Here is a 14,261-nt window from a genome sequence, read left to right on the forward strand (position 1 = left end):
GGTGATGCTGATCAAGAATATATATACTTTATAGGGTCGGAAATGTCTCCTTCACTGCGTTGCAAACTTTTGACTGAAATTATAATACCCTCTGCAAGGGTATAAAAACAATAAGATGGAATATAGCACGCCGTTTATTTTTGTTGAGTGTATTGTAAACATTACATAGCTGTAAAAAAATGTATACATTTTTATAAGTGCTCAAACACACAATCATCTTTAAAAGAAACCCAAGTTTATTTGTATATTTAGCAGATTTTATCTCACTATTTATTAGAGCTACAAAAATAAATATTCCAGCAATTTTTTATTTTACTGAATTTCTGCCTCACCGGAGACGAAAATATAATAAAGTACAAAGCTGGCGATTCCTAAATTAAATGCCATTTAAATTGTACCACGGTACAAATATTGTAATATTTTAAAAATTAAAATTTTTGAATAGTTTTTATAAATTTTCTAAGCTACAATTTTGTTTTAATTGTTATATTTATTTTCAATTTGGTTCCGAAACTATTGTGCTGTTATCTAAAATGGATATAAAACAAGAAAGGAAAGCTAACTTCGGGCGGAGCCGAAGTTGATATACCCTTGCAGAATACTCTGTTATTATATTCTCCAAAATTATTCATATGATGCATTCTTAATACTCATAAAAAATCCCAACTTCCTAACTTTAAAAACACCAAAGTTATGGCATTTCCAATCGTTCAGTTATATGGCAGCTATAAGATATAGTCGGCCGATCCTTATGAAATTTGGTATGTCGGATTGATTGGCCAAAAATAAAACCCATAGAAAATCCCAACTTCTTAACTTTACAAACACCAAAGTTATGGCACTTCCGATCAATCAGTTATATGGCAGCTATAAGATATAGTCGGCCGATCCTTATGAAATTTGGTATGTCGGATTGATTGGCCAAAAATAAAACCCATAGAAAATCCCAACTTCTTATCTTTAAAAACACCAAAGTTATGGCTTTTCCGATCGTTCAGTTATATGGGAGCTATATGATATAGTCGCCCGATCCGGCTCGTTCCGACTTATATACTACCTGCAATAGAAAGACAACTTTTGGGAAAGTTTCAAGCAGATAGCTTTAAAACTGAGGGACTAGTTTGCGTAGAAACGGACGGACAGACGGACAGACGGACAGACGGACAGACGGACGGACAGACGGACGGACAGACGGACAGACGGACATGGCTAGATCGACTCTCCTGGTGATGCTGATCAAGAATATATATACTTTATAGGGTCGGAAATGTCTCCTTCACTGCGTTGCAAACTTTTGACTGAAATTATAATACCCTCTGCAAGGGTATAAAAATGTTATATAAATTTGAGCTATTCATTTTTTTTCTCTGCATAAAAAGTAAGCAAAATCTGTTGGGGCAAGGGGTCAACAGAGGTTTAAAAGGCGGGTCAGCTTTTGGGCGGCATTGGTCTGCGGCGTTTCCGGTTTTCGAGTGAACGTTATTAGCTCTCTGGGTGTGGATGCGGTCCAGGGCGGTCAGAATTTTACGATTTCATTCATTTTTGTGGCTGCCATTTGACGCCGCAAAGTATGCAACAAAATTTTATTTCCAGAAATAAGAGCTTGAGACCTTGGCTGGGTTAAAAATAAAATTATAGAAACTATTGTGCAATGCTTTGGAAGTGAGTGTGCACAACATTTTAAGGCATTTTGTTTCTCATCGTAATTTTCCAAAGAATTTCTCAATTAGAATACTCGCTGTAGAAGACAGCTCGAATGTAATAAAGCACGTAACAGAGTCAGGAAAAAAGTGTTAGCGTCGACCACAAAAAAAATCCGAATAGAGTGTGGTAAAATTGGGTGAAAGAGGAAACATCACACAAATCTGAAAACCATAAAAGTGTCGCTTTCAATTGTTACCCATACTTCGGACTACAGGCGACAATCGAAGCCAACAAGTGAAATTGAAACGTTCAATGGATAGTGTGGAGTCCTGGAAGTAGATATGTGGGGACAGGAGAGGATGAAAAGGAAACAGGATGGATGAGGGTGCTCTAGAGAGATCACAAACACAAATTGGTGATGATGTAGTATGTGTGGCAGGATGCCCAGCGAGATTTTTTATTCCGACTTGGGTTATACGTATTTTTAAAGGGAACTTGTCGTCCTAGAAAAGATAATATTAAAAGAAGATAAATTATGAAGTTGTTTAGTTAAGTTAGCAAAATAATAACTTACTATTATTAAATTAAATATAAAAATTCTATTTTGCAATTAAGAGTATCATAAGGGCGAAGACATCTTCAGTGATTTGTTTTCGACTCGCGCTTCTATCTTCGTTACTTTATTACTTTCTGAACTGAACTGAGAGTGATGCCTTCGATGATTGACACCACGCCCGGCAATAAATTTTTAATTTTCAATGCTCCCTGATAGACTGATGGTCTGATGGGCCCACCCACTCTCACATGCCCCTCATGCCCGCATCCCTGCCTCCAGTGAGCTTGTTAAATTCAAATTAGAACGATGCCAGGAGCTGCGTTCTGTGCGAGGAGTTGCCGCTGACAGCGAAGATAAATGACAGAGAACTGCGATCGCAACAAATTAACCTTGTTAGAGGCTGCAGCACAGGCAAAGTCGAGACCAGGACATAACTCGGGAGTAGTGGAAACGGCAAGGACTCCGGCCCGAGGACACCAGTTACAAGTGTATGTAATTTTTTATCGTCTGCGACTTTCGACTCTGCTTCCACTGACGACATCTGACTTATGAATGGCGTGTGCCTGTAGAGTTGAGGCGACACTCAGAAAAATAGTTCCATTCAATTTTGGAAGTCAATGTCAAAGTTTCTCTAAAAAACACATTGTTTTATTTTCATTTACTATTTAATTTTTGTAAGAAGTATTTTTACTAACTTTTTTTATCTTCTAAGGTTTCAGATATCATTTTTTAATTGCAGAATATTTTCATGTCGTTTAAAAATTTACTCTAAAAGCGTCTAATAAACGTTGAACGGCGTAGTTTCCAATCTATAGCTTTGCTGTTTTTTTTTAAAGTGTAACAGATATGCTGCTGCTGCCACTGCTGAGAGTCGATAAATCAGTTTGTGTATCAAATTGAATTCACGAGCGTGCACTTGACACCAACCCACGCACATTTATCAGCCGGCGAATCCTGTGAAGCATGAACTTTAATTCGGCCGGGTTGGAGAACCACAAAATTTTAATCTCAACTAAGAGCTCACAAAAATGAAAACCATCGGCGGGGTGCATTATAAATTATTCATTACGAAATCGTAACCGCGACACGCCCCCTTTTTTTTGCAAAGTAAATGAACGCCTGCCGCTGACGGGCGCTCGTTTGCACCTAATTTGATTTTTAGTTGCTGCTTCTTTTGGTGGCGAGTCTGCGGTTGGTTCCCTTGGCATTCTTCACTCGCCTGCCTCATCTCCACATCCCCAGCCTGCAAGCCAACTTGCAGATACTATCTCACAGATACAAACACCCACACGGAAAAGGACTTGGCAGCGCTTTCCACCGCCGCATCCTGTTTTCTTTTCATTCATTCTAGCGGCTGGCTGTCGAAAAAATGTCTGTTATGTGGCTGCAGAATTTTGCAGTAATTAATGGCAACTGTTTGATTAAAAAATTCCTCAGCATCTCCCTATGCAAGGACGTGTGTGGGTTTAGTTCTAGTTTTCCCTCCTTCAAGCCGCTTCCTATTGCCAACCGCGGTCAAAAGCTGTGATGCTGAATAAATCTATGCAAATTCCAGAGATCTCTTGAAGAGTTTTTATTTTTAGCTGTACACATAGAAAGGGGAAATTTTAAAGAGGTTTTTGAAGCTGTACAGGAAAAAAGGTGACTAGAATAATATTTTAAAATAAAATATTTAAGTCAAAAGTCCAACGGATTTGTTTAAAATATTAATTTATTTGATTAACTGTAAAGCTTTTGACACCATTATAAGTGATTTCATACCCATACACCCTACCTGTTAAATTATTATTAAATGCCCGTAAACAACAAAAGTATTTTTTTCAGTTGTGTCACATGAAAACATTGTCAGTTATTTCAACTTTGAAATAATTTAAAACTTGTACTGTGCTAGCTCTGAAGGAAGATGTGCTTTTGCTCTACGCTCGGGCTTAAAGTATTGCTTTTGATAATAATACCTATTGTTGCAGTAAGTTATACACTTTTTTTATTTCTAAAAATTCTTTAAAACTACTCCGCAGGGATTGAATGCCGCACAAGTAGCAAAGGACGTTACTTTGCTAGATAAACTAACGGGTCACCATCATGTCATTCTTATTATAAGTCTATCCTTGTGCGTTTTCATACTAGTTGTCCTTTTGGCCGCAATTTATGCGGCGATTCGCCATCATATATTGATTCTAAACGCGGTACGTATGCTTAAGTATATTCATAATCACTCACTTAACTATTTGGTGGAATTTTTAGACTCTTATTTCCTTAATAGTAAAGTGCATAGCAAAGGGTATCATTTTAATCGTGTCTATATCCACTGAAGATGACATTGAAAAGACCGCCGCTCACTTCTGGTTTATTTTATGTTGGATATTTACGGTAAGCAGAAGTCATCATATTCCAATTTTATTATTTATTTTACTAATCAGTGTTTTTGTTCAGAACAGATTTTCTGCATGATATCAAATCTTTGTTTCTGGTTGCGGCTAAAGGAGTTCACAAGAGCAGTCGATTAAGTTTAGATTTTGTAGAGATTAAATTTTTTTGTATTCTACAATGCCATTCATCAACTAATCATTAAGGTACGAATAAATGTTATTATAAGTACATATGATTTAATGATATTTTATAAGTGCACGCTCTAAATTTTAAAGTTTTTGCCCAGGTACTTTATACCTATTGGAAATTTAACAATAATTAAAATGTTTTTTTAATTCCCTACATGAGAATAGTGTCAGTTCCGTCGAAACTGATAAAAATTCCCAAATTTGAATTTGTTAAATTCTTTAGTAGAATGTGCTTTTGCCCCACGCTTGGACTCAAAATCGGACTTTTAATTTTAATACCATTAACTGCAGTAAGTTAAATGCATTGTCTTTTTGTTTGCCAATTTGAAACCCACTCCGCAGGGGTTTAATGCTGCCCAAATAGCAAAAGACATCAATGTCTGGGATGTAGTGATGGGTTACCATCATGTTATTCTAATTATAAGCCTCTTCATGTCCTTAGTCATATTGTTTGCACTAATTCCCTTAACATATGCGACCATCCGAAATAGTTTACGGATTCTCTACGTGGTGCGTCCTATTTGGCTTAATATGAATCAGTACGCTAAGTATTTGTTTGCATTTTCAGGTGCTCTATTTTTTTATAGCTGACGTATCGGGAAAGCTAATCATCCTATTTGTGTGTTTATCTACTGAAACAAACCCAGATAAGACGGCAGCTCACGCCTGGTTCATTGTAGGCTGGTTTATTTCGGTATGTACAGACCTCGAAATTACCAATGTCAAAATTCTTCTTTTATTCAGAACAGTTTTTATGTATGGCCTCGATTATATTGTACTGTATCCGGCTCCATGAGTTATCCAGGGACGAAGATCTTGCCAACTAAGTTACTATTATTATAATTAAGTAAGTATTACAAGATTTTAAAATTAATTTGATGACCACCAAATAATAATTTTTTTTACTAAAAAAACTAACACGTGCGATCGCAGTGTCACTATCATGACTTATCATTGTTTAGAGATAAGTTCATTGATATGGAAAACAACCTCCCGGAACTTCGGAATCGGGAACCCCACAAATGGAAACTGAGGACCTGTCGCGTGGTGATCTTCGTCTCGTGGGCGATCTCTTTCGTAAGTAGTTCCACAGATGTTGAGAAGTAAACTAATTTAAAAACCATAAACACGCAGGGCTTCACCTTTGCTAACATTTATATATATTATTTCCACCTGCTAGATAACTTGGAATGCCGGAAGTGCTTGTACAATTCATATATGGCCATCGGAATAGCCACTTCGGTTTTGATTTTGCCACTCCTTTTATTTTCCCTGCCCTTGGTGGTATTACAAACTGCCCGGGGAATTCGCATTGTGAGTGATATAGGGATATATTTATGGGAAATCTAGTTTTCTACTACAATTCTCCAAAAATGTTTCAGTACTTGCCCTTTCTCTTTTTGGCCTCCGTTATGGAGTTCATGTTGGCTGTGGTTTTCACCCAAGGATATCCAATCATCGTTGATGTTTCACAGATGTGGAAGGACCACAAGGGTCTGGAGTTCTTTGAAGTCAGAGTGAGACTCAATAAAACACTGCTGAAAAGTAGAGTTTAGTTTTAAAAGAAAGACGAATTGAAAACGATCTCATGTCACATTTCATAGGATGACTTATTATTAAGTTTGTTTTGTTTCCTGTTAAGATTCCTCAAGTTTTTGGCATTTTGTCTTTTCAATTCAAGCTAATTCTTAAATCAAACGTCCTTAGAATATGTATTGTTTAAGAGAATATTTATTTAATAATCTTTTTCATTTCCAGTATGAGTGCTGCGGCGTTTTGGGGCCCGACGACTACGCGGTGTCCCTGCTGGAACTTCCGAAATCCTGTTTCAAGGAACGCAGTGGCCGCAGCGCAGACTTATACACCACAGGTTGCTCAACCCGATCCTACAATTCACCCCAGATCCCTTTTAGCGAGTATGTCTCCGGGCTAGTAAGGGTAAGCTACTCTTCGAAGGTCCTTAACAACGTCTAAGGAGTTCTCTTCAGTTAGGATTGGTCCTGGCCTTGGTTGTATACATGATTATCCTGAAACGGACCAAAACAGCTCGTCGCACGCTGCGTTCATTGAGCCCCCAAGTTCGTGTGCGATATTCTAGAGGTAGTTCTTCTTTAGCAGATGGAAATATGGAATTGGTATTGCCAGTCCCAAATGTTTAAACACATTTTAAAATATTCCTTGCTTTGACACTTGTGAATCGAATAAATTGTGTTTTTTTTCTAAGTAGTTATACCTTTGGATGCAATGCCATTCGAAGTAGACTTATTGTAAGGCTGAAGTAAATATTTTTTAGATAATTCGGATAAGTATGACGGATTTTCGGACGTCGTCAATACTTCGGAGGCGAAACCGCAAGTTGAGGCTGAGAATCTGCCGATACGTGATCTACTTCTTCTGGGTTCTCAATTTCGTAAGTACAAAGACATAATCTAAGGAAGAAAGACTGAGGGAAACCGCCAACTAGCAGATTTTCACCTTTGCGGATATTTATATGTATTCTCTCAGGCTGAGTAAGAAGATGGATTGTTGGAGGTGTCTGTTCAAAACCTATATGATTATAGCGATTTGCGTATCTGTTGGGAAGATTCCACTGCTGATCGTGGGCATACCCATGGTATTTCTCAAGTTAACCAGGAGACTTCGCATTGTAAGTGGTATTTAATATTTGTTTTATTTATTTTTTTTATTTATTTATTTCATTTATTTGTGCTCCCATTTTTTAGTACGTGACGGTTCTCTTCTTGGCCACGTGGTTGCAAATGATGTTGACTATTTTGTTTTCACAGGAATACCAAGCTATAAGCGATGTGCTACGATTGTGGGCAAATCACAAAAGTCTGGAGTTCTTCGAAGTTCATGTAAGAATTGTGTCTAATTAGGATAAATCTATAATAATAGTGTTGAAGTACAATAGTGTAAAAGGCTTTTTAACCTTTTGTACCATAACATTTCTATTTGTAACTCCAGTGCAAGAAATATTCTGAAGGTTTCTTTCTTTAATTTTCCATAATATATACTTTTGAGTTCGTAACAAATTAATAAATAATATTAAATTGATTTTATTTATTGCCAGTCCACGTGCTGCGGCGTGGTAGGACCCGACGACTACAAGCTGGCTAATATGATGGTACCCCCATCATGCTTCAAGGATCGCAGTGGAGAGCTGGAGGACCAGTACCAAGTTGGCTGCTCTACCCGCTCAGTAAAGCCAGTTTTTCCGGTTGTCCAAGTGGTTTCCGTCTTACTTCAGGTGAGTTACATCCCAAAATCACCAGACCAAGTTTAAGTGCCATTCCAGTACGGGTTAGTCCTAGTGTTGGCTGTGTACCTAGTTATCCTGAAAAGGACAGAGATCCGCCGTCGCACTATGTGGTCGCTGAGTCCCACTGAAGTAAATTCTGTTGACAGTGATGAGTAAAGCAATAGGCGGAACTGGGAAGTAATGCCAAAGAGACGAAAGTAAGTCAACTTTGGTGTTACTTTCCAGCTCCGGCTAGGGCTTAAGCAGCAGACTTCCATGTGGGATTGAAATTCGGAATCGGTTTGCATTTCACTTCGCTCTGGGAATGGGTATTGGCATTGGCGTGCGAGACAAATTGGATGCTGCTGGCCCTCGTCATATTTCACGGACTGCAATCAATAACGATAAACACTTGAGTCGCAAATCCAATGTCCAGAATCCGATGTCCGATGGCATGCATATGGATGAGCCAATAAAGAAATCAACATAGCATGTCGGACAATTGAAAAAGTATTGCAAATGCCGGGACAGCCGGGGATTCGGACATGGAATAGGACTCCAATCCGGACAATATGCAAATGCAGTTAAGCAGAAAATATTCAAGGACAATCCAGACCCACCTCCCCGCACCCTCCGGAGTTTATCTTCTTTTTATGTCCCTCTACCCGCGCATAAATTTTATTGTTGTCAACATTAAATTCTAGTCGTGAGAAACAATTTTGCAGCATTTGAAAATCCATAAAATATGCATACAAAATTGTCCGGCGGAACGACCAACTTTATGGCTAAATAGTTTGCTCCGGCCCACATCGTTAATGCCTTTTTTATGCGTGTGTTTGGGTGTTGGGAAAACTTTTTAGCCGCCATAACAATAACGGCAGCAACAACCACACTTTGGTCAAGCTGCTGAAATACCCATTGCAAAGTTTTCGTAGGGGGTATGATATAAAGATGGAGTCGGGGGCCAAAGGGTCATGTGGCTCATTAAACTTTGGCCAACAATTTTTTGTGGCACCCTCCACCGACAAAGACAAACAAAAAGTTTTGCACTAAATATTTGCGCCCTTGCCAACCAAAAAAATAAAAAAAAGAGTGCAGAATAAAAAGGGGTTTTCGAGGTGAGTGTCCAGGGCTTCAAGGGATTTGGAGTGGTTACAAAATTTCTTGGCACACATATGCCCCATTAAACGCTAGACAAATGGCATGCTGAAGGCAACAAAAGGGGTGAAAGTGTTGCTTTAAATTGTCCTTACAGAGACTTTTAATATTGGGAATTACGATCCTTAAAAGTAATCAGATTTACTTCGATGATAATTTCCTACTTTCTCGGCTTACGAGTACTTTTTCTTTAAAGGTAATAACATTTATTGCAAGCATAGATGATAATTTCCTACTTTGTTCGGCTTAAGAATACTTAAAAAAAAACGAAGGCATTGACTGGTATCTTACAACATTAAAAAAGAGTATTCAGAATACAATATATTTCATATATAATTAAATGTGTTCTAAAAATATGGATCTTATCCATCAAAGGGACATTTTTTTCATTTAAAGAGACAGGAACATTTTAATAAACACGACATGGTTGGACCCTTGTGTCCCTATCTGCACATCATTTACCCCTTCACCCACATTTATAATTACAGGTAATTATAATTAATTTAAAAGCAAGTTCGTGTTATACGCAGCTACAAACTGACTGTCTTTATTTCGTACGGACAAATCAACAAAGTGTCAACAAAAGGTTTATCACACCCTAGTATCCCCAGTGGGAGCCGAATCCATCGAAGCTGGCATGGGCGACCACAGCGGCGGGCGAGTACTTCACGAAGGCGGCGGGAGCAGCGGAGTAAACTGGAGCAGGAGCGGAGTACACAGTCTTGGCCAAAACGGGAGCAGGAGCAGCGTAAACTGGAGCAGGGGCAGCATAAACGGCCTTTGCCACAGGAGCGGAGTAGACAGTCTTGGCCAAAACGGGAGCAGGAGCGGCATAAACTGGAGCTGGAGCGGAGTAGACGGTCTTGGCCAGAACGGGAGCTGGAGCGGAGTAGACAGTCTTGGCCAGAACGGGAGCAGGAGCGGAGTAGACGGTCTTGGCCAGAACGGGAGCTGGTTCAGCGGTGTAGAAGGACTTGGTGATCACGGGAGCAGGCGCCGAGTAGAGGGTCTTCGGGGTGTACACGTTGTTGGTGGTGCGGGAGTCCACCTTGCTGACACTCGAGTACGGGGTGACCACATTCTTGGAGTAGGTGGACACAGTGCCTCCGAAGGAGCGCACCACATTCTGCTGGGTGGTGCCGACGGCATCGTAATGGGGCTGAGCCACCTTGGTGACCACCGGAATGGAGGCAGCGGCATAGGTGGTGGCAGGAGCCAGGAAACCAGCACTGGCCACGCCCACCAAAGCGCAGAAGGACAACAGGACGTACTTGAAAGCCATGACTGGGATTGGATTTGTAATTAATAACAAATTAAAACTGAAAGCTGATACTGATGTTTGTAGTGAGCTGCAGTGGCTACTGATGCTAAACTCTTGCCAACCGGCTGTTTTTATAGCCAAAAAACCCGCAAATGTCTTGCCAAATTTCACGGCCAACTGGCAAATTATTGTGTGTCCGTATGACAGATTGACTTAGGCCTAAGCCCCAAAAACTGGTTCAATGGGTCGACAAATGACTGCGCTCTTTTCGCTGCTCCGACTCTTTTCAGCGATTGGAGGCCAGCTCAAGTGCCCCACACCCTGGTTATCAGGAAAGTGAATTATTTTGAATACTATCAGCAGCTCATAAATTTTCCAGTGGCAGCGAACAAAAAACTTTTATTTTCCCGGCGTATTTTTCCATTAAATTGAGTTCTACTCGAGCAGCAAATATGAGGCAGCCCCTCAATAAGGGGATGTTCCTTGTTGCTGTCAACTTTATCAGCAGGGGTGTCAGCGGTTTTTCGGGGTGGTGGCAGTCAGTTGTTTATGATTTTGTTTGTTTTTACTCTGAGGGGGAGCCAAGAAGTTTTTCTGCCCTTCAAGAAGTTGAAATTAATGATCAAAAGTCGGAAAGTAGGTCCCACAAAGGTGGTTATGAAATTGGTTTAGCCGAACAACAAAGATCAGAAATCTATAAAAAACTTGGAAGTTAAGGTTGAGTATTGACTAAAACAAAAATATATATTTTTTTGGGTCATTCAGAACTTTAGCACTAAATTAGGAAGACGAGGGCATCTAACACTTCGTCTTGTTTGCAGTTTTTTTTAGCTTTTGTTTTCCTTTTGTTTCGACCAAGTTTTGAAAATGAATTTTCCTGCTTTGTTGCTCACGGGCGCATGATGAATATTTATTGAAATTACCAAAGTTGACGCTGCTCCAAATTGAATTGTGTTGCCAACTTGGGATGCTTCTTACTGCCACAAATTCTGCTCTTGTTTTCCTTCTTCTATTTGCGTTATTTTTTGTTTTTGGCAAATTGTTATTAATTTTACACGGGGGCCCTGAAGCTTGTGGGCCCCACACCAAAACCTAATTACCGCGTTTAATTTATGCCTGCAAATTGGCTTTCAAGTGGTTACGCAGGTGAACTGCCATCGCATTGTGGGCCGTTCAATTACCGAAAAAATCACGAACAGATCACCGAAAAACCAACAGAAACTGGCACGCGTCGGATGCGTATAAAAGCCGCAACATTTTGGCCAAATCAGCATCAGTCGCAGTCCAGCTAGCCAGCTTTCAACTACCGCGATCCAAACCGTCCAGTCATACTCCAAAAATGGCTTTCCGCTACCTCATCCCCCTGTGCGCCCTGGTGGCCTATGCCAATGCCGGTCTTTTGGCCAGCCACGTGGCCATTGCCAATCCGTCGGTGGATGCCGTGGCCTCCACCCAACACGATGTGGTGCGCTCCTTTGCCGGCACTGTATCCAGCTACTCCAAGGCGGTGGACACCCCGTACTCCAGTGTGAGGAAGAGCGATACCAGGATCCAGAACAACGTCTACACCCCGGCCATTGCCAAGACCACTTATGCTGCTCCGCTGTACACTCAGGCCACTCCTCTGGTGGCCAAGACCCTGGTCCATGCTCCTGCTCCCGTCGTGGAGAAGACCGTGTATGCTGCTCCAGCTCCCGTTTTGGCCAAGACCGTCTACTCCGCTCCAGCTCCGGTCTATGCTGCTCATGCTCCAGTCTATGCCGCTCCTGCTAAGGTTTATGCTGCTCCTGTTGTGGCCAAGACTGTGTACTCCGCTCCTGCTCCTGTTCTGGCCAAGACTGTCTACTCCGCTCCTGCTCCTGTTCTGGCCAAGACTGTCTACTCTGCTCCCGCCCCGGTTTATGCTGCTCCTGCTCCAGTTCTGGCCAAGACTGTGTACTCCGCTCCTGCTCCCGTTGTGGCCAAGGCAGTGTTCTCCGCCCCAGCTCCAGTCTATGCCGCTCCAGCTCCAGTCTATGCCGCTCCCGCTCCCGTTGTGGCCAAGACCGTGTCCTATGCCGCACCACTGGCCACCACCAATGTGAACCACGGACCCGCGGCCACCACCTACACCCACAATGCCCCCGCTCTGGGCGTGTCCAGCTATGGTAGCTCCCAGACGGTTCACTACTCGCCCGCCGAGAGTGTGTCGCACATGAGCTTCGATGGATTCGGAACCCACTGGGGTTTCTAAGCGCGACTTGGCCTTTTTGGGCTAAGCAATTGTTAATGTTTGGTGGTCAATAAAGACGGAGATCGATTGTTGCAAATTAAACATGAGCTGAGTAGACTAGACCTTCCGGGGAACAATGGCCAAGACTGGTTTCTGCCACATCATTGCTGAGGGGGCCTTCGATGGGGTCTCACTTTGTGGGTAGAGGAGGGGGGCGGTGTAAGCGGCTTTGTGATAAGCTGCGGGGGCGTGGCATGTCGTGTTTTATGGCTCTTTAATTGGATTTAATTTTATATTATTTTTTTTGCACACCTTTTCCCCGATCCATAACCTTTGGGCCCACTTGTGCACTTGTTATAATTATTGTCAGTTAATTAACGGATATTTCTGCTCGCATAACCGCAACGCCGAATAAATGGCTTACACGCTGGGCCCCGAAGCTTAATCTTGACATTTGCCCAGATATGTGATACATTAATGGGACCGAGCTTAATGGGTTCAATTGGATCCATTGACAGGCGGCAAAGAGGGAGAGATCAACAGATCAAACGCGTGTTTTGACAGTGATATTTTAGCGGTGCAGCTTGAACAACGCTCGAAATGCGTAATGAAAGGTAAACGATATATAGAGTGAGGTAATAAACCAACCACAAAGTGAGAAAGTCTTGCAAAGCAATCACTTTGGTAAGGAGAATAGGAATCAGAGCAAAGCAATTTCTAATTGAACTAGTTTTAAAGCCTTCTATTTATTTTAATACGTATATAAGTTGGAAAGAACAGGATCGGACGTCTATATAATATTATTTAAAAAAAATTGTAGCTTCGATATGTAGTTATTTCTTTTGATTTATGATATTTGGTTTTAATTTTATAATTATTACCAAGTCCTAAGAATGATCTGATAATTGATAAGAAAATAATAGAAAAATCGACATGATTTTTTTTTAACATACATGTAACTTGAGATTGTCTTCGTGATTTCAAAAATACATTTTAAATTTTATGGGAACAAAAACATTTAATGGAAAATCTACATCATTTCTTTAAAATTAGTACTTTTATAGAAAAATTTTTTTTCTGCACGGTTACCTGAACATTGGGTTGTTATATTACTTTAAAGTTTATATATATATATATTTTTGCAATACTTACTTTTCATTTGTCGAATCTTTTAAAGCTATTCTTCTATTGATCCGAATTAAATCAATTTCATATACATCAAATTTCATTGCTAAATCTTTATTTAAATATTACAAAAGTTTTATTAAAATTAAGTGTAAGAATTAATTTTTGTTTACCTACATAATAAACCCTAATGTGCCTTTTAAAATTCGTATTGAATAAAACCGAATTAAGGTGAGAGGATTTACAAATTAGTAATTTAGTTTCTTTGGCCTTTTAAAGACATGACACTAATGAGACATGCAATGGAGCTGATAAATTCCCCTTAGACCAACTGACAAGCCAGACAATAACAATCAAATTAAATGAAAACGTGTCCAAAAAGCGTAGAACGAGGCCTCAGTCTTGGAATTTTTGTCAGCCAAATTAGCTGCATTTGTTGTTCTTGGCCGGAGCTTTGATTTGCGATTTGATTGCGCATACGCCCTGTGCCCCATGCCACATGCCAA

The 14,261-nt window shown here is 40.4% G+C and overlaps 5 protein-coding genes across 11 annotated transcripts; 4 read left to right on the forward strand and 1 right to left on the reverse strand.

Moving 5' to 3' along the window:
• Window positions 1-4,041: 4,041 nt before the first annotated feature.
• Window positions 4,042-4,718, forward strand: LOC108038833. 2 transcript variants are annotated; one of them, XM_044456714.1, is made up of 4 exons: window positions 4,042-4,166; window positions 4,219-4,386; window positions 4,445-4,570; window positions 4,639-4,718. In XM_044456714.1, the coding sequence occupies exons 1-4, from the start codon at window positions 4,104-4,106 to the stop codon at window positions 4,705-4,707; spliced, it is 426 nt and encodes a 141-aa protein (XP_044312649.1). In that variant the 5' UTR covers window positions 4,042-4,103; the 3' UTR covers window positions 4,708-4,718. The 2 variants fall into 2 exon arrangements, with proteins under 2 accessions (XP_044312649.1, XP_044312650.1); XM_044456715.1 differs by having other exon boundaries at window positions 4,634-4,682.
• A 220-nt stretch (window positions 4,719-4,938) lies between these two features.
• LOC108048254 lies at window positions 4,939-6,959 on the forward strand. Of its 2 annotated transcripts, XM_017128783.2 has the most exons (8): window positions 4,939-5,048; window positions 5,327-5,452; window positions 5,503-5,605; window positions 5,692-5,835; window positions 5,893-6,072; window positions 6,141-6,308; window positions 6,517-6,696; window positions 6,747-6,959. In XM_017128783.2, the coding sequence occupies exons 4-8, from the start codon at window positions 5,737-5,739 to the stop codon at window positions 6,915-6,917; spliced, it is 798 nt and encodes a 265-aa protein (XP_016984272.1). In that variant the 5' UTR covers window positions 4,939-5,048; window positions 5,327-5,452; window positions 5,503-5,605; window positions 5,692-5,736; the 3' UTR covers window positions 6,918-6,959. The 2 variants fall into 2 exon arrangements, with proteins under 2 accessions (XP_016984272.1, XP_016984273.1); XM_017128784.1 differs by lacking the exons at window positions 5,893-6,072; window positions 6,141-6,308; window positions 6,517-6,696; window positions 6,747-6,959 and adding an exon at window positions 5,101-5,268 and having other exon boundaries at window positions 4,961-5,048; window positions 5,508-5,605; window positions 5,692-5,807.
• LOC108048255 (protein late bloomer) lies at window positions 6,838-8,713 on the forward strand. Of its 5 annotated transcripts, none has more exons than XM_017128786.2 (6): window positions 6,838-6,858; window positions 7,052-7,168; window positions 7,226-7,405; window positions 7,482-7,616; window positions 7,832-8,008; window positions 8,057-8,713. In XM_017128786.2, the coding sequence occupies exons 2-6, from the start codon at window positions 7,067-7,069 to the stop codon at window positions 8,174-8,176; spliced, it is 714 nt and encodes a 237-aa protein (XP_016984275.1). In that variant the 5' UTR covers window positions 6,838-6,858; window positions 7,052-7,066; the 3' UTR covers window positions 8,177-8,713. The 5 variants fall into 5 exon arrangements, with proteins under 5 accessions (XP_016984275.1, XP_016984276.1, XP_016984277.1 ...); XM_017128787.2 differs by lacking the exon at window positions 6,838-6,858 and having other exon boundaries at window positions 7,010-7,168; window positions 7,482-7,490; window positions 7,545-7,616; XM_017128788.2 differs by lacking the exon at window positions 6,838-6,858 and having other exon boundaries at window positions 7,010-7,168; window positions 7,482-7,484; window positions 7,545-7,616.
• A 1,042-nt stretch (window positions 8,714-9,755) lies between these two features.
• Window positions 9,756-10,503, reverse strand: LOC108048260 (cuticle protein 76). Its single transcript, XM_017128794.2, has one exon. The coding sequence runs from the start codon at window positions 10,437-10,439 to the stop codon at window positions 9,756-9,758; it is 684 nt and encodes a 227-aa protein (XP_016984283.1). The 5' UTR covers window positions 10,440-10,503.
• A 1,213-nt stretch (window positions 10,504-11,716) lies between these two features.
• Window positions 11,717-12,651, forward strand: LOC108048259 (cuticle protein 16.5). The gene is made up of 2 exons (XM_017128793.1): window positions 11,717-12,243; window positions 12,292-12,651. The coding sequence occupies exons 1-2, from the start codon at window positions 11,758-11,760 to the stop codon at window positions 12,649-12,651; spliced, it is 846 nt and encodes a 281-aa protein (XP_016984282.1). The 5' UTR covers window positions 11,717-11,757.
• Window positions 12,652-14,261: the final 1,610 nt, after the last annotated feature.

The sequence above is a fragment of the Drosophila rhopaloa genome, unplaced genomic scaffold (assembly GCF_018152115.1).
Source record: "Drosophila rhopaloa isolate 14029-0021.01 unplaced genomic scaffold, ASM1815211v1 contig_150, whole genome shotgun sequence".
In the NCBI taxonomy this organism is placed as follows: Eukaryota; Metazoa; Arthropoda; class Insecta; order Diptera; family Drosophilidae; genus Drosophila; species Drosophila rhopaloa.

Excerpts from the sequence above, each read along its gene's own strand:
- LOC108048255 (XM_017128786.2), top strand. The coding sequence starts at position 7,067 with ATGACGGATTTTCGGACGTCGTCAATACTTCGGAGGCGAAACCGCAAG. Across the intron at positions 7,617-7,831 it reads TGGAGTTCTTCGAAGTTCAT|TCCACGTGCTGCGGCGTGGT; the intron begins GTAAGAATTGTG and ends ATTTATTGCCAG. Across the intron at positions 8,009-8,056 it reads TGGTTTCCGTCTTACTTCAG|TACGGGTTAGTCCTAGTGTT; the intron begins GTGAGTTACATC and ends GTGCCATTCCAG.
- LOC108048259 (XM_017128793.1), top strand. The coding sequence starts at position 11,758 with ATGGCTTTCCGCTACCTCATCCCCCTGTGCGCCCTGGTGGCCTATGCC. Across the intron at positions 12,244-12,291 it reads TGTACTCCGCTCCTGCTCCT|ACTGTCTACTCTGCTCCCGC; the intron begins GTTCTGGCCAAG and ends GTTCTGGCCAAG.
- LOC108048254 (XM_017128783.2), top strand. The coding sequence starts at position 5,737 with ATGGAAAACAACCTCCCGGAACTTCGGAATCGGGAACCCCACAAATGG. Across the intron at positions 5,836-5,892 it reads TCTCGTGGGCGATCTCTTTC|GGCTTCACCTTTGCTAACAT; the intron begins GTAAGTAGTTCC and ends ATAAACACGCAG. Across the intron at positions 6,073-6,140 it reads CTGCCCGGGGAATTCGCATT|TACTTGCCCTTTCTCTTTTT; the intron begins GTGAGTGATATA and ends AAAATGTTTCAG.
- LOC108038833 (XM_044456714.1), top strand. The coding sequence starts at position 4,104 with ATGTGCTTTTGCTCTACGCTCGGGCTTAAAGTATTGCTTTTGATAATA. Across the intron at positions 4,167-4,218 it reads TAATAATACCTATTGTTGCA|GGATTGAATGCCGCACAAGT; the intron begins GTAAGTTATACA and ends ACTACTCCGCAG. Across the intron at positions 4,571-4,638 it reads TTTTATGTTGGATATTTACG|ATTTTCTGCATGATATCAAA; the intron begins GTAAGCAGAAGT and ends TGTTCAGAACAG.
- LOC108048260 (XM_017128794.2), bottom strand. The coding sequence starts at position 10,439 with ATGGCTTTCAAGTACGTCCTGTTGTCCTTCTGCGCTTTGGTGGGCGTG.